The 25,399-nt window shown below is 35.6% G+C and overlaps 1 protein-coding gene across 2 annotated transcripts in view; it reads right to left on the reverse strand.

The window, feature by feature from the left end:
- Positions 1–1,334: 1,334 nt before the first annotated feature.
- The window catches only part of RBM41 (RNA binding motif protein 41), a 73,640-nt gene continuing 49,575 nt past the window's right edge, over positions 1,335–25,399 (reverse strand). For both annotated transcript variants that reach the window (XM_055122495.1, XM_055122494.1), the window contains 2 exons: positions 9,685–9,832; positions 1,335–6,794 (listed from right to left, as the gene is read on the reverse strand). In XM_055122495.1, the coding sequence (XP_054978470.1) occupies positions 6,631–6,794; positions 9,685–9,832 (312 nt within the window). In that variant the 3' untranslated portion in view covers positions 1,335–6,630. The remainder of the gene's footprint in view (positions 6,795–9,684; positions 9,833–25,399) is intronic.

Here is a 25,399-nt window from a genome sequence, read left to right on the forward strand (position 1 = left end):
AGCAATAAGCAACCATTGTCTGTAAAGCCACAAATGAGTAGAGAATTTAGACACACACACACACACACAAATACACATGGGATGTAGCATTAAACACCACAGAAATAAATGTTACCATGAAAAACCACTGATAAATGCTAAAATGAATGGTCAAAGGTATGAATAAGAACAGAATATTTGAATGGTCTCAGTGTGAAAGAATCCTATAAAAGATGTATTATAAGAAGTATTTTTACAGTAAAGCAGCATACTAGATTCAAGTGATCAAGGCTAACATCACCAGTAATAAAACATACCTGAACTAGTTATCTCCTGATATAATGCATTAAAGAGCATGCACGTACCACCTTATGGTATTAACACAGGAACACACTTGATCTAATAATGGTAAAACACAGAAGAAAAATCCAAATAGGGACATTTTACAACACAACTGCCAATACTCTTCAGAAATATCAAGGACTTCAAGAGTACTGTAACAGATGAGCACAAATGAAGTATACATATCAAAACAAACTGTGGGATCCTGAATTTTTTATTCTTTTGGGTCACCTGGCGATGCACAGGCATTACTCCTGGCTCTGCACTCAGGAATTACCCCTGGTGATGCTCAGGGGACTATATGGGATGCTGGGAATTGAAGCCAGGTTGGCTGCATGCAAGACAAATGCTCTAGCCCCTGGGATCCTGAATTTAATGCTGACTCATAAAAAGGGCATTAGAGGGTTCAAAGAAAAAATTTAAATGTCTGTAAAGAAACTGTAACTGACAGGGAGATATTTATTCCTTCTGGAAAATCCACCTTAAAAATATGTGCCTAAGTAATATGTACAAGAGGTTATAAAGACAACATAGTTCTTTCCCTTTAGCAAACTTGAAATTAGAAAATTAATAATACTTTATATATATTAGCTTCGTGGGTTTTATCACTGTACTATGGTTATTAAGTTGTTAATATTATGAGATGGTAGAAAATTTTGGAAGTTTTTTTTACCATTTTTGTATAATTTTACAAACCTGAAAAGGCTTTTTTAAAATAGAGCTCATTATCTTAATTTGCATTTCTACTCAACATTTCTAGATTATAACTCATTTATATGTTTTCATAAATTTTCCCATTTCAACTGAATCTGTGACTTGTTTATATCAAGAAAATTGTGTACACTTTAAGAAAATTACTCCTTGGTTTTGACAAATTATTTTCTAGTTTGTCTTTTGATGTTTTTTAACGTGTGTGTAGAAACGTTCTAAAAATGATTACTGCTGACTGCGGGCAGAAATTAAGGAACAGTAGTCAACTGGTTTTAAATTTTCAAAATTAATAAAAAGACATAGAAAAGGAACAATTCTTTATTGAAATGACTGAGAATCTTTTAGCATCTGCCATTAAAATTACATTTATTAAAAAAAATACATACAACAAAAATCATCCATTTTGGTATACGTTTCTAGGAGTTGTGGCAAATGCACACATTCATGTAACTATAATTATAATGTACAGAAAATTTCCATTACTAAAACAAATCCCTTGTGCTACCACTTTGTAATCAGTGTCACATTTTTAACTCCTAACATCCATTAATATGTTGTCTTCTTAGTTTTGCCTTTTCTAGAATACTGCCTAAGCAGACTTAAACAGTAAACAGTCTTTTGTGTTTGGCTTCTTTTAATTAGAAAAATGCATATGAGAGTGATCAAAGTTGTATGTATTCATCATAGCTTTTTATTGCTAAGGAGATTCCATTGTATGGATATACCAGTTTATTTATCCGTGCACCAGTAGAGGGACATCCTAAATTTTATTTTCCTCTATTGATAGTGGTATATAGATCTAGTAAAGAACACAGGTGAGATTTCTCACCCAATAGAAAGACATTCCTTCTGAAAAGTATAGCTCAGAAGTGTGTCCCTGGGTAACATGTGCAAGAGGTTACATCAGGATATCTTGTCCTTTAAACTATATCTAAAATAGGAAAGTTAATTCTAAGTAGTATACAAAAGGAATCAGAGTTTGTCCTGAGTATAGTTAGATGACATCCTCAGAGCAGACCTTACAAATATCATGGATGCTAAGCCATTGGTAGATTATTTTTTAAAAAAATCTGAAAAAGTAAAAATTACACCACTTAAAAATGTTATAAAGCAAAAGTCCCTTTCACTCTAACTGATTCTAATTCCAGAAGGTTTACAATTTGCTAGGCATATTTTCCAGATGTTTTCCTAAATTCTTTCAGAAACACCTATATATACATACATAGAGAAATAGTTTTGGTTACAAAATGTATTAACAATATATATTATTTTTGCTTTAAATACAAAATTCTGGAAACCATACAGGTCAGAATGTATTTATAAATAAGCTCCATTATTTTATCAGCTGCATAGTATTCCACTAAATGGGTGTGCCATAACTGATTTACCCATTTTTTGTGGAGGACAGTTGAGATGCACCCAGTTTTTGGTAAATTTAAGGGGGATATAACTCATGTACCACATAATACATCTATCTAGAGTGTCTAATTCCTTACTGTGTACTATATTTAGCTGTACAATCATTACCACAATCAATTTTAGAAATCTGCAACTTCTAACAAAACATCATAGACTTTAGCTATCACCCCATCCATAAGCAACCATTAACTCACTTTGTTGGTATATATTTGCCAGATCTGGACACCAAGTTCATGGAATCACAGTAAATTCTATGAATGAATCTAACAGTTACCATGCTTTTAGGGTTCTCCCAAGTTATAGCATATATCAGAATTATTTCTTCCTTTTCTATTTTTTGGGAAGAATTTGTATTAAATCTTCTTAAATGTTTGCTAGAATCCACCTGAAAAGCTGTATTTACAAAATATCTTATAATTATTATTTGGGAGGGTGCGTGCCCACCAGTGCTCAGGGCTTGGAGGACCATATGTGGTGGGATAAAACTACGGTTCAGTCATGTATAAGACAAGTGCTTTACCTGTTGCACTATCTTTCCATTTTCCCCAAACTGTTACTTTAAGCTCTACTTATTATAGGTATTTTCAATTTTTCTCTCATTTTTTCTATTGGCTTAAGTAATCATGAAGTCATAAATATCTGTTTACTTTGCTTAGGTTGTCTACTTTATTATCAAGTATCAGTTCAGTATTCCTTCCTAATCTTTTGTCTCTTAGGAACTCAGCAGAAATGTCCTTCCTTCATTTCTGATTCAAGCCCTTTGTTATTTTTTTGTCCTGGACAATCCAGTAAAAAGCATGCCACTTTTATTATCTTTTTATAGAACCAACTTTTGGTTTCATAGACATTCTGTATTCTTTAAAAAATGCCCCATGTTAGTTTAGTAAACATTATATATATGTAACATAACAATACATTAGTTTTGCATACTGATTATTGATATGTTGATTTTATCCTTTTTAAAAAATAGAAAGTTATACTAATAAATTCTAAGCATTTTTGAGCTGCATCTGTAAGTTTTGCTATGTTTGTATTAATCTATTTATCACATAATTTTCTAATTTTTGTGTGATTTCTTCTTTTTTATCTTAAAATGTTTCTAATTTGTATTTGCTCATTTCTCAAACTGTTGATTTCATGTGGTCAGATAACTTATTTAGGTTTTCAGTTCACATGGAAAATGTTTATTCTGTTCTTGATGGGAAAAGTACTTTATAAATCTCTTTAAGGTCTAGTGAATTTATAGTGTTGTTCTATTTCCTTGCTTATCTTGTGTAGTTCTATTTAATAAAAATGAGGTGCTGAATTCTACCTCATTGTATACTTAACTGAATTCAATTTTTGACTCATATATTTTGGTGCTCTCTTTTTACGTATAGACATGATTGCAAGTGTTGTATCTTTATGGTAAATTGACTTACCAGAAGATGTCTTTCTTTATCCCTTATGATAAAGTCTACTCTGTGTGATATTAGAATAGCCAAGCAAGCTAATTTAATGATGATTTACATTTTTCTTCTTAGCCTTTTACCTTGAATCTATATGTTTGGTCTGACTCCATAGATATCTTAGAGGTCAACCTAGTTTTTTTTTCAGTCTGAACTATTTATTCATAATATTAAAATATATGGGCTTTTGAGTTTTTTGCCATTTTTTGCATTAAATATTTTCTTATAAAACATTTAAAATGTCCAAATTAGTTTTTATTATACATTTTAAATTATGTATTTAGTAGTTACTGAATTTTCTTTCTATTTATACTAACTTGATTCCAATGAGATATAGAAACTTTGTTTCTTTATAAGTCCCTTTTCTCATTTTTGGAACATTTTCTGCATATTATTCTACATGTTATTAACTCCCAATCACATTGTTATAATTATTACTTACTATAGCTATGTTCTTTAAAAAAGCAGATGAGAGGAAGTATGTATCTATAGCTTAAAAAATCTTAGTATTTCGGGGCTGAAGCGATAGTACAGCAGGTAGGGCGTTTGTCTTGCACACGGCCAACCCGGGTTCAATTCCCAGCATCCCATATGGTCCCCTGAGTACCGCCAGGGGTAATTCCTGAGTGCAGAGCCAGAAGTAACCCCTGTGCATTGCCTGGTGTGACCCAAATACAAAATCTTAGTATTTGGAGGGCTGGATAGTACAGGGGTTAGGATGTTTACATGGCTGCCCCTATTTTGATTCCCAGCACCATATATGTCCTGCTCCCTACTAGCTCAACCAGGATGCCTAAATACAGAGACAGGAGTAAGGCATGAGCACTGCTGGGTAGGCAAAACCCACCCCTCACAAATTAACCTTCTTATTTAACATTTTTAATTTTCTTAATATGTTCCTGTGGATTCAAGTGACCATCTGCAGACATTTGGGTTCAATAACAATTGCTCCTCCCACCTTTGATGTCTTGCTATTGGCAAATATATTAGTTTTGTAAATTACAACTCCAGCAATACAACCCCATGTAATGTTTTATAAAATTTCTTTTAAAATCAATTAAGAGAAGGAAATGAATTTATGTCTTTCTAATAATTACAATAATTACCTTTACCCAAGCTACTTTTAAACGTGTGAATTAAAATTGCCATCTGAAGTTATTTACTTTTCACCTTAAGAACTTCCTATTATATTTCCTGGAATCAAGTTTGCCACCAAAATATTCTCACAGTTATTTATTTGGTGTAAATGTCTTTTTTCCCTATTTATTTTTGAAAGAGAGCTTTATTGGATATGGGTTTTTCTGTTTGTGATTTTCCATTTCCCAGAGTACCTTTAATGTTATTCCATTGCCACCTCCATTATGACTGATGAAAAGTCAGTTCAATGAGCAAAATCTCATTGAGGTACACTCATTAGTGCAGCTTATTTTTCTCAAGTTACTTCCAAGAGTTTCTCCTTGTCTTTGGGTTTTAGCAATTTTATGATGCTAAAAAGAAGTCTGTGGATTTCTTTTTGTTTATTTTATTTGTGGTTTGTTCAGATTCCTGAATGTGCACAATAATGTTTCTTATCAAGTTTGGAATGTTTATTCAAATTTGTTCTGTTCCTTTCTCTCTTTTTTCCCTGGTGCTCCCTTACAAAGCAAGTTGCAATGCGGAAGTGTCCTATACGTGATTTGATGTATTTTGTTCAATGTTCTTCATTCTTTTTTTTTCTATCATTCACTCTAGATAATATTATGTCATTTTATCCTATATCCCAATGATGCAAGCAGAATTATCCTCATTGAATAGAAAACTAGGGCTCATCTTAAGTGAGCCAAGGTCACTAGGTAGAAAGAATGGCTGTGAAGTTCAAATACAGATCTGACTCCAAAATTGCACAACCTCCACTATACCATTATCTGCATTCTATTCTCCAGGAATTAGAACAAACAATTGTAGGGTTGGGGAAAATCTACCTATTTTCGAAGGAACTTTTTCCAACCCATTGGAAATGTAGTATTTTCTACTAGCATGCTCCTCTAAAATTCATCTACTTAACATTTAATATGTATTAGTTACATCATATTTATTGCTTTGAATTAAGTGACGACTCATTGGTAGTGAGCCTCAATGAACATGATAAAATATGTATTTTAGCCTAAATGCTTTCATTAGAAAAATATATAACTTTTTGAGAGATACTTATTATGGGGAAACATTCATTAAATATGTGGAATGACTTATGAAACTATGTCATCACTGTTGATTTTCATTAAACATTATCTGTTGATGTTTAGGCCTGGGGTCCTAGTCTTTTATTTGCTAAGTGAATAAAAATTAAGGATAAATGGGCTCAAATGAAGAAACAGTAACATTTAATTGGTGTCTCAATTATGTGAAGAGTGGAGAGTCTTGGAAAAACTGTATCTCTAGGGTAAAAATATTTAAGACCCCGTAAAAAGTCTAAAAAAAATTCACTGGAAAATATACTTCATATTTTATAGCAAGAAAATGTTATGCTAAGTACCTTAAATTTCATACTCAGCATATTATCTGTTCTATATACCCTTTGATTATGGAAAATGCTTTCTACCAATTAATTTCAAAAGCTTAATGGCATTATAATAATTACATTTTTCTCTGGATTAATTTGTTCTCTTCATTCCAAATACACAGCTATCAATACTTTAATTGTAGGTCTGAGATTCTGTCACAAGAAAGATTTCTCAGCACTCATATCTGTTCTCTAGCTACCACTGATTTCTGTGTTACTTGTAACAGATGATATAAAAGAAGCAGACTGGAAATCTGACCGTTGTTTTCTGTTCTTTCCAAATTCAATAACCAATATTTTCCCATGTAGTATATATCCATTGACTAGATGCAATGCTTGCCATGCAATCTCCTTACCTAAAAGAGAAAGGAAAACAAAAAACCATAAATTTTACATAAACAATTCAATTCTGTTCTAAGCCTAAACTGGGATATTTAGCCTTGGTGTTAAAGGTAGACTAGAAGCCTATGCAGATAATTTGGTGGGGAGGGTGTTGAGTCACACCTGGTGGTACTCAGGTCTTACTTGTGGCTCTGTTTTCAGGGATCACCCCTGGTAGAGCTTGGGGACCCTGTGTGGTATCAGGGATTAAGCACCTAAATCCCTGTGCTATCTCTTTAGCACTTATCCAGTTTGTTTTATTATCTACTCCATAATCTCAAACATTTGCGATTCAGCAAATTCAAATTAATGTCAAGAATAATAAAATCAGAAACTTTAAATGGATGTTTTAAAGTATTGCATTTCAAAGACACAGGTAAAGAAACAGGAATATAGACAGCATGCTAAGGAAGGCTAAATATAATGATCTACTATCCATATATGTGAGATTTTATCTTGGAGTATATATATCTTGGATCATAGGTATTGTGAGAATAAAATCGCTTTCAAACTGAGCTACACAAACAAAATTAGTTATGGTACTGAGGACATACTGTTCGCTTTTCTTCTAACGGGAAACTGAAAGGAGTTCTCATCAGAATAGACAAGATTTAAAACTTTATAGGTATCTGGAAGCTTGGCGTATGACATATATACAGAATAACAGTGGAATTCCACTTATGGGTCTCAAAGGCTGGATTCAAAATATTTCATGAGTAGCCAAGCAGTATCTTTAAAATAAACATATTTGGGGGTTGGAGTGATAGCATAGTGGGTAGGGTGTTTGCCTTGCATGCAACCAACCCGGATTCTATTCCCAGCATCCCAAATGGTGCCCCGAGCACCACCAGGAGTAATTCCTGAGTGCAGAGCCAGGAGTAACTCTTGTGCATCGCCGAGTGTGACCCAAAAAGCAAAAATAAATAAATAAATAAATAATTTAAAAAAAACCCAAATTTAAGCCTCTCATAGTTGCAATTATAATGAGTAAAACAATGCCTTTGAAAGTATACCACTTAAGAGTCTTTTTTTATATACATATTCAATAAATGAATCATACCAGCTAGGGATTTATGACATATTTTTCAGTTTCAAAAGGGTACGCACAGTGCCAGATATTACACAGATCAGAATCTTCAATTGTCTTGTATGTGGCTGTGGCCATTTTTTTTTTTTTTGCTTTTTGGGTCACACCTGGCGATGCACAGGGGTCACTCCTGGCTCTGCACTCAGGAATTACCCCTGGCGGTACTCAGGGGACCATATGGGATGCTGGGAATCGAACCCGGGTCGGCCGCGTGCAAGGCAAGCGCCCTACCCGCTGTGCTATCACTCCAGCCCCTGTGGCCATTTTAATGGTTCAAATTCTCGCACAACATATGATCCACTGAGCACCACATATGGATTATCTCCCACCCTCTAAAAAGAATCAACTTCTTTAGGGGGCAAGAGAGATAGTAGAGGGGTTAGATGCTTGCCTTGCACGTGGCAGACCCCATTTGATCCTTGGCACCTTATCTTGTTCCTCAAGCACTACCCATGAGTGATCCCTGAGCAGAGACTCATGAATAAATCCTGAACAATGCAGGATGTGACCCCAAGCACCCTCAATAAAATGACCCATAGATTTAAAAAACTGAAAATCAATTGTGTAGAGGATCCATAAATCTTCAATAAGATATATTGTGGTATAAGACTGAATCAAGTGGGGAGGATTTGGGCATGATTCATGTATAAAATCACTTCCCTGTATATTTACATTACTAGTTCATTTATACATGATAGTTTATGGACAATAAAGAAAGGTGCAGCTTCTACCTAGTCTTCCCCTCAGAAGAAACTCTGATCTGTCATAGAAACGGATATTCCTATATTATTTTCCCTTTGGTTTCAGATAGAAACAGTAGTTGTAGCACTGCAGCACTGTTGTCCCGTTGTTTATCGATTTGCTCGAGTGGACAGCAGTAACGTTTCCATTGTGAGACTTGTTGTTACTGTTTTTGGCATATAGAATATGCCATGGGTAGCTTGCCAAGCTCTGCCGTGCAGGTGGGATAGTATGGATGGGATACTCTTGGTAGCTTTCTGGGCTCTCCAAGAGGGATGGAGGAATCAAACCCGGGTCGGCCGCATGCAAAGCAAACGCCCTACCCGCCGTGCTATCGCTCCAGCCCTAGAAACAGTAGCTGAAAGAATATAATATCACCTGCCAGTTATTCATTGTAGTGAATTAGCATATTTGATTGCAATCTCTTTAGTCCCAGAGGAATAGGACATAGTGTAATTACAAGTGTTCTGTAAGAATACCATTATATTTCCAAGGAAAACAACTATAAATTTAGATAAGTATTAATACCATCAGCAAAAGGAAAGTAAATTTTAGTAAAGCAATAGGGAAGTATCAAGCTGGGCAGTACTGAGGATAATGGGGTGAAGTTCTCATTCACTGTCAAAAAAGGAGAGGAGGCCTTGAAAAGAGGACATGGGGCATTGACAGTATATTTTCTTTACTTCTCTCCCCTTCTTCCTATGTGTGTATTCAAACACATGCTTCTTGTGTGCTGGGGAGAAATCAAAGGGCTTGCGTCAAAACTGGAGAGTGTAGGGGCTGGAGCGATAGCACAGCGGGTAGGGTGTTTGCCTTGCACGCGGCCGACCCGGGTTCGATTCCCAGCATCCCATATGGTCCCCTGAGCACCGCCAGGGGTGATTCCTGAGTGCAGAGGCAGGAGTAACCCCTGTGCATCGCCGGGTGTGACCCAAAAAGCAAAAAAAAAAAAAAAAACAACAAAACTGGAGAGTGTAGAAGTAGTCTCTATTGCACTGATGCTGTGAATGAGAAATCATTCAGATGGAGTTACTTACTAGGGAAGGTGATAAAAGCCTGCCCCCTCATCCTTCCAGTCATCATCCGGAATTGAATGGGAGGTCCTTTTTTCTCCTGGAACCGAGCGAACAATGAGACCAGATCTCCTTCAGTCACTCGTGGGCTAAGATTCTTCAGGTATAGCACCTAGTATGAACCGAGGATCAACAGAAATATCACATGAGGGAGGGAGGCAAGGTAATTACTTTAATGTGGTTAGAATTAGTTTTAGATAAATAAATGGTGGATTGAATGCATGCCATCTAAGTTCATGCCCCCCCAGGAAACTTTCTAAAAAATAAGCATTTTTAAAAAACACTGAACCCACAAGGATAGGAAGAACAAAGACGCAGCCAATGGCAATATTCTGGAAGCTAGGAAATATGAGTGCTCTGGAGAAAGCTAAATCTTAAACCAGTAGTGGGGAAAGCCAAGACCAACCCAATATATACCTTGAATTCTCAAGTAGTTTGAGAACTGATAGCATAAGGTACTTCTGGGAATGATGTAAATTAAGTGGGCGATGTTCAGATAAATTAGGTAGGTTGAGAGCTGTCCAAAAATCAATTAGATCATTACATGTATTCCCCAACAATCCATTACCAATATAAGTCACTCCCTGGTGAAGTATGGAGATGCATTCTCTCAATATGGGGAATACCAGACACAGATGAAGGGGTGAATAGCCTCAGAAATCAAGGAGATTAAGAGCAACAACATCCACTGAATGCTGAATGCATCCCAGATATTTCCCACTTGGCTGCTAGAAAGTGGTAGTACCCTCCGGAGCAAGAGTTCAGAAGAGTCTTCTTTGAACAATCTGATTAATACGAAGAGGAAGGACTGAAAAATGGTGATCTTGAATGGAGAAATTTCTCCAATAAATGGACAAGCCAGATGGCTTGAAAGTGAAGCTCAAACATGCCTATTCTGTTATAATATGGCAACAAATACTTCCAAAAGGTGTAAAATTGTATCCCCAAGACACAGAGTTATGCAAGCTAATGTCATTCTAATAAAAAGTAAACAAAATGAAGTGCAAAGTCAACAAAGGAACACTCATATGTTCAGAGCTTTCAACTTGTTTTGTCACCAGCTACAAATATGAGCAGAGATTATTACTAAGCATCTGAGAAATACTTCTAATGTGAAAGAGAGAACACAGCATATGAAAATGAAAGCAAATGAGTAAAGAAGTCTTCAAAAATTCTACCACTAATGCCTTCAAAAAACAAAAGATGATATTATAGAAACAGGCTGCTATTTTTTTTTTTCTTTTTGGGTCACACCTGGCGATGCACAGGGGTTACTCCTGGCTCTGCACTCAGGAATTACCCCTGGCGGTGCTCAGGGGACCATATGGGATGCTGGGATTTGAACCCGGGTCAGCCGCGTGCAAGGCAAACGCCCTACCCGCTGTGCTATCTCTCCAGCCCCGGGGGCTGCTATTTAAAAAAAATGTTCAAGAAAACCAAACAACCCCTTAGTGCAATTGAAATTAAATTGCTACTGGCTTAAAACAGATTGCTACAATTTAGGAAGTTCTAAGTGAAGTTCCATTGTAACCAAAGAGAAAATGCTCTAGGGAAAGGGAGGTGGCTCAATGGCTAACTTACCAGCCCTGCACTAGGCCACAAGTTTGACCCTCAAGACTGCCTACAGAAGCGAAGTACGATCCGGGAAGTCTTGCTGTTTCTGTGTGGCAGGCTTGCGGTCTGTGATCCCTGGTGCTGTAGGCAATTCCTGGCAAGTGCATGTGTGAACACCAATCACTAAATATGTGACCCAAGTTAAGCGCTACCACTAAGATGTGTATGAGCACCACAACTAAATGTGTGAGCGCCACACTTGCAAGCCCCAGCAAGAAGTATAGCCAAATGTGCTCATATCACAACTAAGCCTGTGGGCAAGTCACTGACAATATCAACCACAAGGCAGAAAGGAGATAGGGAACACTTACAGAAGACACCCAAAAGAAAATGATAAAGGAAAAAGCATATGACTACCCCCCACCCAAATATCAATGCAATAAGAGGAAGGCTGATCAAGAGAGATAAAGAATAAAAGGGCTAGAAGAAAGAAAAAATGAAAGTGGCTTAATAAGTAATCAACCATTACTTTACAGTGAAATTAATCAATTTCCCTAATCCAAACCACAGAGTAGCTGGACAAATTAAAAACCAAAATTCAACTACTTATGGACTATAAGAAACTTAGATTGGCAACTTATTATTCTGACCATACATACACTGAAAGTGGAAGGATGGAAAAACATCTTTCATGAAAAGGAAAAACAAAAGAGAGGACAAAGGCGACCACGTTTATATCAAATAAAAAAGACCTAAGTAAAAACTGTCACAGGAAATAAAGAACATGATAAAAGGTTTCATTCACCAAGAGTATATGAATACTATAAATATAAACATACCCAACATCAGGGCACCTAAATGCATGAAGCAAATATTGAAAGAATTTAAGGAAGCAACAGGCAATATAATAACTCTAATTTCAATACCTCGTTTCCAATAACTGATAGAGCATCCACACAGAAGATCAAAAAGGAAACACAGGACTTGAACAATACTATAGACCTGACATAAATACAGAAAAATATACCATACATTGACAGAATATGTATTAAGCATAAAGAGAATATGCCCTAGAGTAGATTACATATTACGTACTCAAGAAATAAATCTGAACAGATTTTAAAATACGTAAATCATACCTTTTCCCCGTTTACACTGTAATGCAACTAGAAATCAATGATAGAATAAAAACAAGGATATGCACAGATATGTGGAAATTAACATATCCTTGAACCATGAATGGGTGAAAAAGGAGAAACCAAAAGAGAAATCAGCAAATTCTTGAGCAAAAGAAAAACAAAACAGGCCAGAATGTATGGAATATAGCAAGAGCAGTATTAAGACAGAAGCTTTATTCTTGGGGGGGAGGTTCACACAGGGGTGTTTTTGGGGCTTAGTCCTAGCTCTACGTTCAGAGATCATGAGTGGTGCCGGAGATCAAACCCAGGTCAGCTATGTGCAGGGCAAGACCCTTCCTTAACCACTATGCTATCTTTTCTGGCTTGAGGGAAGTTTTACGAAAAATGCCTACATTAAAAAAGAAAAATCTTATGCAAAAAACTTAACTCTGTACCTCAGTGGACTATAAAAACAACACTGTAGCACTGTCATCCTGTTGTTCATGTATTTGCTCAAGCGGGCACCAGTAATGTCTCCATTATGAGACTTGTTACCGTTTTTGGCATATCAAATATGTCACAGGTAGCCTGCTAGGTTCTGCCTTGCAGGCAGGATACTCTCGGTAGCTTGCCGGGCTCTCTGAGAGGGATGGAGGAATCGAACCGAGGTCAGCCATGTGCAAGGCAAATGCCCTACTCGCTGTGCTAGCACTCCAGCCCAACAAATGAAGAAAAAAACACAACAGAAATCTATGAAATTAAGATAAAAAGAAAAAAAAACAACTATAACTGAGTTATTTTTGAGAGATTAACAAAATTAACTACCTACCTAGAAAAAAATATGCAAGATTCGAAATAAAAAATAAAACTGAGTATTACTACAACTGATGGCACAGAATTAAAATGAATAAGCCCACAGGTTGGATAACATAGAATAGAATACTAAATATAACCCACTAATAATAAATCATAAAATATAGAAAACCAGAACAGATTTTCACTAGTGATGAGATTAAATAATTAATCAAAGCCTTCCAACAGGCACCAGGGATATAGCTCAGTGTAGAGTGTGTAATTCGCAGGTATGAGACCCAGAATTTAATTGCTAGCACCTTCTTATCCCCACACATACACCGCCAACAAAATCCAGAACCAGGTGGCTTCATGGGTGGTTTCTGCCAAGTATCTAGTGAGGAATTAATGTGCCAGGGAAATGATTCAATAGACTGGAGAGTTTGCTTTGCATATGGGAGCCCTGGATTTGATCCCTGGCACCATGCAGGAGTGGCTCCAATCACTGAGCTGGAGTAGCCTTGGAGCAATGCTGGGAGTAACACACAAAAACTAAGAATTAACGTCAACCCTTCTCATATCTCATATTCCAAAAACGGAATAGGATGGAATACTCCCAAACTAATGTATGAAGATATCCTGATAGCAAAAGCACAAAAAGTATACAAGAAAATAAGTCAATATCCCTCATGAATTCAGATTCACAAATTCGCAACAGAAAACTAGCAAACTGACTTCAAAACCATATTGAAACAATGATATCCAAATGGATTTATCCTTATGATGCAAGAATGGTTCAATATATGAAGCACAATCAGTGTGATACACCACACTTATAGAAGGAAGGGTAAAATAAAAATCTAAGGATCGTTTCAATATATACATAAAACATATCTGAAAACCTATGGTTAGTAATTTATTTTAGTATAATGAAGGGCATGTATAAAAAGGCCAAAGCTTTAATATTGTACTCAACAGTACAAAATGAAGTGGTTTTTTTCTGAGCAAGAATCTCAACTCTTATTACTTGTATTTAACAGGTTTCTGAGAGAGAGGAATGGAGGGAGAGACAGAGGAAGGAAGGAAAGAAGAGAGAGAGGGAGAGACAAAGAAAGGAAACTAGAAAGGAAGAAGTATGGACATAATAGGTCCTACATCTAGAAATTCATCAAGACTTCACAATAACATTTCTAGAAGTAATAAAGAAATCCAATTAGGCTGCAGGAATCGGTATCAACAGGCAAAAACCAGTAGTGTTTCTTTAAAAATGAATTCTGTGAAAAGAAAATCAAGAAAACAATTTTACATCAGCATCAAAAAGAATGATAATTTTGGAGTAAACTTCAGGAACCGAAAGAATTGTATACCCTGATGTATAGAGAAATAAAACACTGATGAAAAAAATTTAAAAAACCATATATGTTAAGATACAGTATAGTCATGAGCTATAATGTTTTATGTATGCTAGAATTTCCATATTTCCCCAAGCAATCTACAGTCAAATAATCTTTATCAAAATGACAATGGCAACTTTTCCACAAATAATAAAGATCCCAGAAATAAACTAGAAGATAACATGCATGATTAACTGATATTGACAAAGGTGTGAAACTACACAATGTGGAAGGTGCCTGAGCCATAGTACAGGGGGTAGGGCGCTTGCCTTGCCTGGGGCTCATCCAGATTCGCTCCACAGCATCCTGTATGGCCCGAGCTCACCAGGAGTGATCCCTAAGTGCAGCACTAGAAGTAAGCCCTGAGCACTGCCAGGTGTGCTCCAAAATAATGCAGCAGCAACAACAAAAGAATACACAGTGTGGAAAATGGTGGAAAAAGTGGGTATGCCTGGCTGGGGACATGGCTTAGTGGTAGAACACTTGCCTTGCATGTATGAGACCTCTGACTCAATTTCAACTCTCCATAGTGCTCCAACATTGCTAGAAGCAACCTCGAAACACTGAGTAGGGAGTAACACCCTGCCTCCACTCCAGTACTACCGGGTGTAATATATAAACCAAACCAGACCAAACCAAAATCAGTTTGTATCCAATGCAACAAAGTGAAACTGGACCCTTATCTCACACAGTGCAAAAAATTATTTATTTATACCACATTCGTTGGTGCTCAGGGGTTACTCTCTTGGTTCTGCACTCAAGAATTAAACCTGGCAGTGCTCTGGGGATCAACGTGGAAACTAGCGATTACATTTGGGATGCCCGTGTGCAAGGCAAATACCCTACTACTTGTATCACTCTGGTCCCTACAATTTTTTAAGGTATTACTTATTTTTAAATGCCCTCGGGGCCAGTGAAATCGTACAGTGGGGATAAGAAGCTTGCCTTGCATGTGGCTGACCTAGGTTCAATTCTTGGCATCCCACATGGCCTCTTGAGCACTCTGAGTAATTCCTGAGTAGAGAGTTACGAGTAACCCCTGAGCATCGTCAGGTGTGGTCCCTCCAAAAAAAAAAAAAAAAAAACGAACAAAAAATAAAAACAAATACTCAACCTCTAAAATCCCTAAGAGAAAACAGGGATGCTTTTTGTATACATTGAAAGTAAATGTTGTGAAAAATATAGGTAAATGGGGCTACAGATATCAAAAAACTTCTGGTCAGCAAGGAAAACAATTGTAGCACTGTAGCACTGTCTCCCATTGTTCATCGATTTCCTCAAACGGGCACCAGTAACGTCTCCATTGTGAAACTTGTTGTTACTGCTTTTGGCATGTCAAATACGCCACGGGTAGCTTGCCAGGCTCTGCTGTGTGGGCGGGATACTCTCAGTAACTTGCTGGGCTCTCCGAGAGGGATGGAGGAATAGAACCCCGGTTGGCCACGTGCAAGGCAAACGCACTACCTGCTGTACTATCACTCCAGTCCAAGGAAAACAATAGGTAAATGAATGGCAACCTATAAAATGACAAGGGTTTATATCTAAAATATAAGAGGACTTAAAAAATTTATTAGCAGTCAATCAAATAACAATTTAATTTGGCAATTTTATTCAGGCAGTGTATCTGAATGAGACAGTTTTGGAAAAAAACACAAAAAATAAAAAGATCTTTAACATTATTATTCGTGGAAATGCAAATCAAAGCCACAATGAAATATGACCTCATATCTATTAGGATGGTCACTGCAGGTACGCTGTATGTATATATGTATAAAGATAAGTACTGGTGAGGATGTAGAGAAATTTTAATACTTATAATGGTGGTGGGAATGTGAATTGATAAAACCAAAACCATGTAAAATCATCATGGTATAAAAAACAGAATATGTTTCAGTTCATTTACAATAATGAAGCTAAGGCATAAATGTATATTTAACAAATGATGCTGGGAAAACTAATCAAGTGGGATAGATAAAATCAGTAAACCATAGTATCTTATAACATGCACAAAAAATAACTCACAATTGATTAAGGATTTGAATATTAGACCTACGCAAATTAAAAAAAATACATTGAAAACAAAAGCAAAACACTCCATAATAATATCTTAGGTGATGCCTATAGAGATCTGATTCCAATGCATGGAATTTCCTTTGATCTCAGGGAAAAACAAAAGCAGGTTCTGCAGTAGGCAAGAAAATGTCACTAAAACTTTTAAAAAGACATCCTACAGAATAGGAAAAATATTCACACACCCTACATCTTCAAAGGACTAATATTCATAATATATAAGGTGCTCACACAATTTACCTACAGGCTTTTCCCTCTGTGGAAAAGCCCATGTTCTCTTTGGAACTTGTATATCTCCTCTCTCTCCTCACATTTTCTTTAATAAAAAAATTTCTTCACTAAATTTCTTTAATAAAACTATTTTGCTCCATTAAAAATAAACAAACAAGCTCCCCCAACTCACTGACAACAAAAGCTCCACAAATAATTTTATCGAAAGTGGTAGAAGAGCTAAATAGACAATTCATCAAAGAGAAAACACAGGTGGCAAACAGGTGAAAAGATTTTCCGCATTACTGATTTACAAGGAAATATAAATTAAAATGAGAATATCCCTCACTCCTGGGAAAATGGCCTGTATCAAAAAGACCAAAATTAATGACTGCTGGTAGGAGGAAAAGGCACCTCATGTACTGCTCATTGCACTACTATTTACAATAACCAAGACCTGGAAATATTCCCTGTGTCCAACTACATGAGTGAATAAAGATGTGTAAATAAATGAACAAATTTAGTAAATAAATAAATAAATATGTAAATCGATATAGTCGCATATAAACCTACCTAAACAAAGTAAAAGAACAGTGTCTCATGAAAATTATCTTAAGATTGCAGATGTGAGGTTACCAGAGGAGCCGGGGATGAGAGGGGACACAGAGTCCAATGAACTGTAGTGGAAGGATACTGGTGGGTATGGTATGGTAACATATATTTAAAAGGGTTCGCACTCCTACTACTCCTACAACTCCTACAACTCCTGAAACTTCCAAACTAAAGTTACTGCAATTAAAAAATAAAGAGGGTCAGAGATTTAGATCAATGGAATGGAATACATGCTCTGCATGCAGGTCTTGGTTTGATCCCTGGTACCACATGGTCCCAGAGCACAACAGGCATGATAGACAGTTATCCCCAAGTACTGAGATTGGTGTAGCCTCTGAACACCACTGTGTGACACAAAAACCAAAATTTAAAATCATTTTAAAGTAAATATAGGATATTTGTATATATCAGTAATCTCACTTCTGTGTATATACCCCATTGAACTGATACCAGGATCTGAAAGAAACAACTGGATTCCTTTGTTCACTGTAATCACAATAGCAAAGAATAGAAGCAAAATCCGAGTCAGTCCATTAGCAGATAAAGAAAATATGGTATATAAATTCAATGTTATTTATAATTTCATTAAACATTAAAATGGATATACTGTAATTTAATACAACGTAGATTAAATTTGGAAGAATTATGCTAAGTGAAATAAACCAAACACACAAGACTAAATATTGATATATACATATATATACATATATCAGTTATCTAAAATAGTTTAAGTCATAGAAGCAGGAAAAAGAATGATATTTACCAGGGGCTGGGAGGAGGGATAGTCAGGGATGTGTTCATCAAAGTGTTTCACTGAAAGGTGAATGAATTCTAGACATCTACCATATAGCACAGTGCACTCAGTTAACAATATTGTATAGGATACTTAAAAATATAAAAGAATGTCCAGTGTTAACTATTCTTATCAAATGAAAATAATCTGGGGGAGAGGGGAATTTCTGTAGGTGATAGATCAATGTTAGTACATCTAATATAGTGACAGTTCCAGGCATATTCTTGCATTAAAACCCATCATGAAGCATGCACTAAATATGAACAGCATTTCTGTATGTCATACGTCAACTAGAAAGAGAAAACTTAACCAGAAGCAAAGGACTTGTGTACTGTAAACTACAAAATATTGCTCAAAGAATTAAAGATACAAATTAATTCACAAATATCTTATTCAAAGATTGGAAGACAATATTGTTTAAAATGTGCACACTATTTAAGGTTTACAGAATTAATGCACTCCCTAACAGAATAACTGTAGGATATTTATAAAAATAGGAAAAATTACACAATTCATATGAAACCATAAGAAATCCTGGATAACCTACTAAATTTTGGGAAATAACAATAACATTGGAAGCCTTATAAATCTGGATTTCAATGCATAGTTTAAATCTGCAGTCAAGAAGATTTGACTGGAAATCAAATCTTCCAGTCTGGAAGATAGCACAGCGGGTAGGGCGTTTGCCTTGCACGCGCCCGACCCGGGTTCAAATCCCAGCATCCCATATGGTCCTCTGAGCACGGCCAGGGGTAATTCCTGAGTGCAGAGCCAGGAGTAACCCCTGTGCATCGCCAGGTGTGACCCAAGAAGCAAAAATAAATAAATAAATAAATAAATCTGCAGTCAATAAAATAGTATGGCATTGGCATAAAGAGACGAAAGGATCAATAGAACAGACCCACACATATACACTTAACTGATAAACACAGGGACAAGAATACAAAATGGGGAAAGACAGACCTTTCCATTCATGGTGCTGGGACAAAGTTAATAAATATTCATGCAAAAGAATGAAATTTGATTCTTACAGCATTCATAAAAGTCAACTTAGAGGCTGGAGCGATAGCACAGCGGGTAGGGCATTTGCCTTGCATGTGGCCAACCCAGGTGCAATGCATCCTATATGATCCCCTGAGCACTGCCAGGGGTAATTACTGAGAGTAGAGCCAGGAGTGACCCCTATGCATCACCAGGTATGACCCAAAAAGAAAAAAAAATCAACTCAAAATGGATTAAATGCTTAAGCACTGTAGAAAAAAAACTCTCAAATCCCAGGGGAGAAATCAAGGAAAATTTTCAAGACTTGGCAATGATTTCTAGGATACTACATCAGAAGCACAGACAACAAAATTGAAAATAAAGTGGGATTACATCAAATAGGAGAGTTTGAATTTATCAAAGAAAGCAATCATCAATGTGAAAAGATAATCTATAAAATGGGAGAAAATATTAGGATATCATATCTGATTAGGATTTAATATGAGAAATATGTAAGGAACATCTACAACTTATTACCACAAAAAGACAAATAGCTTAATTTTAAGAAATGAACTAAAGAACTAATAGAGTTTTATTCAAGGAATGCACACAGAAAATAACAAGTAAAACTCTTGCTCATCATGGGTAGGTTATAGAAAAAAGTATGAAAGTTCCTTAAAAATTAAAAATAGAAATGTCATCCATCTAGCAATCCTACTTTAGGTACTTAATTTTAATCAGGACCTGGAAGAGATAGCTGAACTTACATGTTTGTTGCAGTATTACTTGTATACCCAAGAAGTAAAAACAACCTAAATGTCCATCGTGGACAAAGGGGAATATTACTTATCCAGAAACTGGAAGGAAACCTTGCACAACATACATGAAACTTGAAGGCATTTTTTTCTAAGTTAAATACGTCAACCACAGAAGGACAAATATGAAATTATTTCACTTAGAGTGATCCACAACAGTCAAACTCATCAATCAGAAAGTTGATCGGTGGTTGCCAGGGACTAGTGAAGAAGGAAATGAGGAATTTCATATAAGATGATAATGTACTAGGGATCTGCTAAACGTTACGCCTACAGATAACTATTGTAATGTACACATAAAATTTTGTTAAGAGGGGCGTTTCCAGTTAATTTGTACTCACTATATTAAAAACATGGGGAAAAAAGCTATTTATTAGCATAAATTATAGACTTTATAGCCTAAAGGAACATGAAAAGAATTCAGATAGGAACACCCGAAACACATCTAGAAAAGAAAGTCCACTAAAATGACATAACTAATAAAACAAGAATAAATATATTACCGGTAAAACATATTAACAAATATATAACAATGCAGTAAGTAATACAGTGTCTCAAACAGTCATATATTGAACATTTAATTATGTACATATCTTAAAAATAAAGGCATAGAATAGTGATTCACATAATTCTAGGTGGTCTAGAGCTTAAGTTTTGAAATACTCATTATGAAATTATCCTCAAGTTAAATAATCATAGAAAGGGTTACGTGAAGCATACTACAAATTTCTCACCAAGTAGAAAAGATCCACACTAACATTCCTTTGATATGAACATTCTGGCTGGGGTGGCAGTCACTTTTGGCTTGGTGTCTCCTCTGCTTCAAAAATATACATAGATATATCTGTACACATGGGTATGTATATATGTACAGATGTATCTATAACATACATATACTTATATATGTATATAAAGATACAAAAATACAGCTGGACTTGGAAACAAGATAAATATATTAGTGAAACAGAAAAACAGAAGTTCTATTTAATGATAGATGATGAAGCTCCCCCATGTATGACTCTACATCACAGTATTGTTCTGTATGTTTTACAGTTTACGTGAATGGTATTATATTACATGTATTCTTCTATAATTATCTTAGCATTTAAAAAATAAGTCTATTATTAGAAGTAGAAGTTTAAGATTCAAGAAAAAAATGAGATTATACAGTTCACATATATCCACATCCAGTTTTCTCTATTAATATCTTATATTGCAGTGGTACATTTGGTGAAATCAATGAACAAATATTGATATATAACTAATATTAATTGAAATTCACAGTTTAACCGACGTCCACAGTTTAGATTTCCTTAGTTTACCCTAGTGTCCTTTTTCTATTCCCCCCATCCCACAGGATATGATACAGTAGTGCATTTGGTTTTCATGTGTCTTTAGTCTACTCTTGGCTATAGCAGTTTCTTAGGTTTTCCTTGTTTTTGATGAGCTAGACATTTGTAGAGTAGTTTGTAGAGATATCTTATTGTCATTTTCCTGGTGTTTATTGTATATTTAGACTGGATTTGGGGGTTAGAAGATCCACAAAAGAACAGTGCAATGTTGATAACATCATACCCAAAATATATGACTATGATAACAAGAATATTAACATGATTTGTGATGTTGCCCTTAATCACATGGTTGAAGCACTGTTATGAGATTTCTACACAGTAACACTCTATTTCCCTGCCTTTTATTACCAAACTATTTGCAAAGAAGTCATCTCATTAGCTCAAACTAAGTGGCAGGAGTTTATACTCTCCATTGGAATGCCTCTGCAGGGGATAGTTGTCACTTTCTCCCCATTTACTATTCAATCACTTTATTTCTATTACTATGAACTCATGAATTTGGACTACAATCCAATATTTAATTTGTTGTAGCTTCATCTTGAGTCACTGGAATCTCAGTTGGCTCCTGTGAGTGATTCTTTGATATACCCCAAACAATGTTAAAAATAAATTCATACTGATGTCTTCAACTTTAAACCATTACCACATGGGTCATTTTAGCTTTCACACTTTTACTTATCTATTAATTCCAGCAATGAGAAATCTGGTTCCTATAATGTGACATGTATTTGTTTCATTGAATCATTTCATTATATGTCTCTATATATCAGTATACTGCTCACCAGTATCCTATGAAATACAAGCTAATCATATAGGTCACTTTTTTGTGTATAGCTCGTGTTTGCTTTGGTTTTCCAGGTGCCATACATTTTCAAAGACAACTTAGGTCAGTACCTTCTCCCCCAAATCCCTTGTAGATTGCTTTATATATATTTATATATATAATATATAAAAGTATATAATATATATTTATATATAATATATAATATATATTTATATGTATATAAAATATAAAAGTTAAGATTTTCTTTCATGAATTTGCATTCTTTGTTGGGCTCTCCAATCTCCTAAGTCAATGTTTAAGATTTATATAAAGTATCACTCTACATGCTGCCACGTTTTATGAACTGCCACGTTTTATGAATTTTGACAAATGCAGGTCTCGTACTCATCATTACAGTATAATAATGAATAATTTTGTTGTTCTAAGAATTTCCTCTACTTCACCTATACACCTCTCCCTCCAATTCCCCCAAATTTCTAGCAACCATCGATCATTTACTATCTCTACAGTTTTGGTGCCCTGAATGTCTTATAATTGGAATCATGATATATGTATTCTTTTCAAACTAGCTTACTTCACTTAATATGTATTTGTTGTCCCTCAATGTCTTTTTGTAGCTCGATAACTATTTTGTGTTATCACTGAATTATATCCCATTGTACAGATGAAGCAAAGGTGAATATACCCATTCATCTATTGAAGGATGAGTTGATTGCTTTGAGGCTTTGCCAATTGTGAGTAAAACTGATATTCATGCTCTGGTTTTTGTGTAAAGTAATTCAAGTAGTCAAATCAACTGGGCAATTAACTCAGAGCACAATTACTAGATTGTGTGTTAAAATGTTTAACACTGTAAGAGACTGCCAAACTGTCTTTCAAAGTTTTCTGATTTTGTTAAAAAAAATACCAACACTTCTTGTTGCTCATTGCTCTCAACAGCACTTGGGACCATCAATCAGCCATTTTATTAGGTGTGTTATAGCATTTCACTACTGTTTTGAAAGTTTCTGATAAAAAAATGAACTTCTCCTCATGTTTAACACATGCATAACTTTTTTTTTTTTTTTTTTTTTTTTTTTTTGCTTTCTGGGTCACACCCGGCGATGCACAGGGGTTACTCCTGGTTCTACACTCAGGAATTACTCCTGGCGGTGCTCAGGGGACCATATGGGATGCTGGGATTAGAACCCGGGTCGGCCGCGTGCAAGGCAAACGCCCTACCCGCTGTGCTATCGCTCCAGCCCCCATGCATAACTTCTTTGATGAGGTGCCTTCCACTTTTATTTTTAAATTGTCATTCTCTTTCTACTAATAAGGATCAATCAAATTACCCCCTTCTTGCAACTTCCCAATCTTCTTCTAATATTGCTTATTAAATTACTTACACAGGCTACTTGTTCATTTGTTTAAAAGCAAACTGGCATATCTTTCTTAGCATATTAAAATCACCTCAAAATTATTACTGAGAAATGCTGGTCACTATAGATAAGTGCTACTCTTGGGGGGTGAGGGTACACCTGGCTGTGTTCAGGCTTTACTCCTGCCTCTGCTCAAGGGACTGTATGTAGTGGTGTGCAAGCACTCTACAGCCATATTCAGTGCTATTCTTTTAAGTGTGTGTGTGGGGGGGGGGCGCTTTCGGGTCACATTCAGTAGAGTTCAGGCAATATTCCTACTTCTGTGCTCAGGAGTGATCCTTAGCAATGCTCAGGGGACCATATGTGGTGCTAGGGGTCCAAACCTAGGTCAGCTGCATGCAAGAAAAGAGCCCTATCCTATCTCCCTGGCCCCTCTCAGTGTTTATGACACTTTCTAAAAAAAGAATAAGTCAGTCACCTGGCTTACCAAGAATGTTAACTTTATATGTGTTTTATAATTCACCTCTTGACTGGGACACATTGCAAAGAAAATTGCTGAAACAATATGCTTACTAGCCCATCAAGAGGTTTTAGATAGATAAGCTTACTCCCAGGGCAATTCAGGAACATTAGTCAACTTCTAAACACCTTTCCAGCAGTGCTATGGGATTCACTGTCTTCAAGTCAAACCTCAACATATGTCAAGGTTATTTTAGTTAGCTGTGTATATATGCAACTTTCTTCTTTATTTACTGGCAAGTAGAGGATGTTCTTGGCTATTTAGTTTTTCTCATTTTTATACTGGATCATTAATTACTATCACTATTGTTAAGCTTCTGTCCTTTAGTAGGCTTAATTTTTGCAACAATTTTCTTCTAGTTTGTGACTTCATTTGTTGATTCCCTTCAAAGTACCATTCACATAGCCAAAGTTTCTGATTCTAATAAATTCTTATCTACTGTTTTTTATTAATTTCATATATCATGTTTTGATGTTATATCTTTAGTGAATAACTAAACTCATGGTCAACTTAAGATTGTCCCATATTCTTATTTGGAAATTTTATAATACCATTTTATATTCAGTCCTTTCACTTGTCTTTTTCAGCAAAGTAGATTTTACATTTTAAAAATGTCTTTTTTTAAAACAATGAGTTAACACTGGTTTTCATCAATTTATGCTTTAGGAGTGATTTCTCACACTTCATGAAGTCAGAGCACACCAGCAATCAACTGCCAAACTCCTTCTTAACTGCTACTGGACTCCCTCTATTATCTGTACCTCATACATCTACCCCACTCTGACCATCTGAAAGCAGTCCTTGAAATGGTCATGGCCCATTGCTTTTTTTTTTCTTGATATCCACAAGTTATCCAGTAGCTGACTTTCTGTCTTATTCTGCTTACATTCCATTCATGGTTTTGCAAATGACAATTTATCTTTTTTATGGGGAAATAATTTTACTAAAAACATATGGGAGTGAAGGGAAGGACAAAAAGAAACTAAAAGAAAGATTTCATCTTATAGATGAATGGTTACTTCTTTTTTTGAGTTTTTAAAAATTTTGATAAATGTAAAAATCTTTGTCTAGATACATTATTTTTGCATCTGGATTTCCAGTTGCCAGCACATAATTTGTTGAAAATTAAGTATCTTCTCCATTAAATTGCCTTTGCTTTTTTGTCAAAGATCAATTGACTGCGTTTGTGTATTTCTGAAGTCTTGATTCTGTTCAATTCATCTATAGTTAAATGTCACTGATGGAGATGTATTCTGAGAAATGCATCATTAAACAACTTCATTGCTGTGCGAATGTCAGTGTGTGTTTATTTTCTAAATAGCACTT

Source organism: Sorex araneus, chromosome X (genome assembly GCF_027595985.1).
Source record: "Sorex araneus isolate mSorAra2 chromosome X, mSorAra2.pri, whole genome shotgun sequence".
Taxonomy (NCBI): Eukaryota; Metazoa; Chordata; class Mammalia; order Eulipotyphla; family Soricidae; genus Sorex; species Sorex araneus.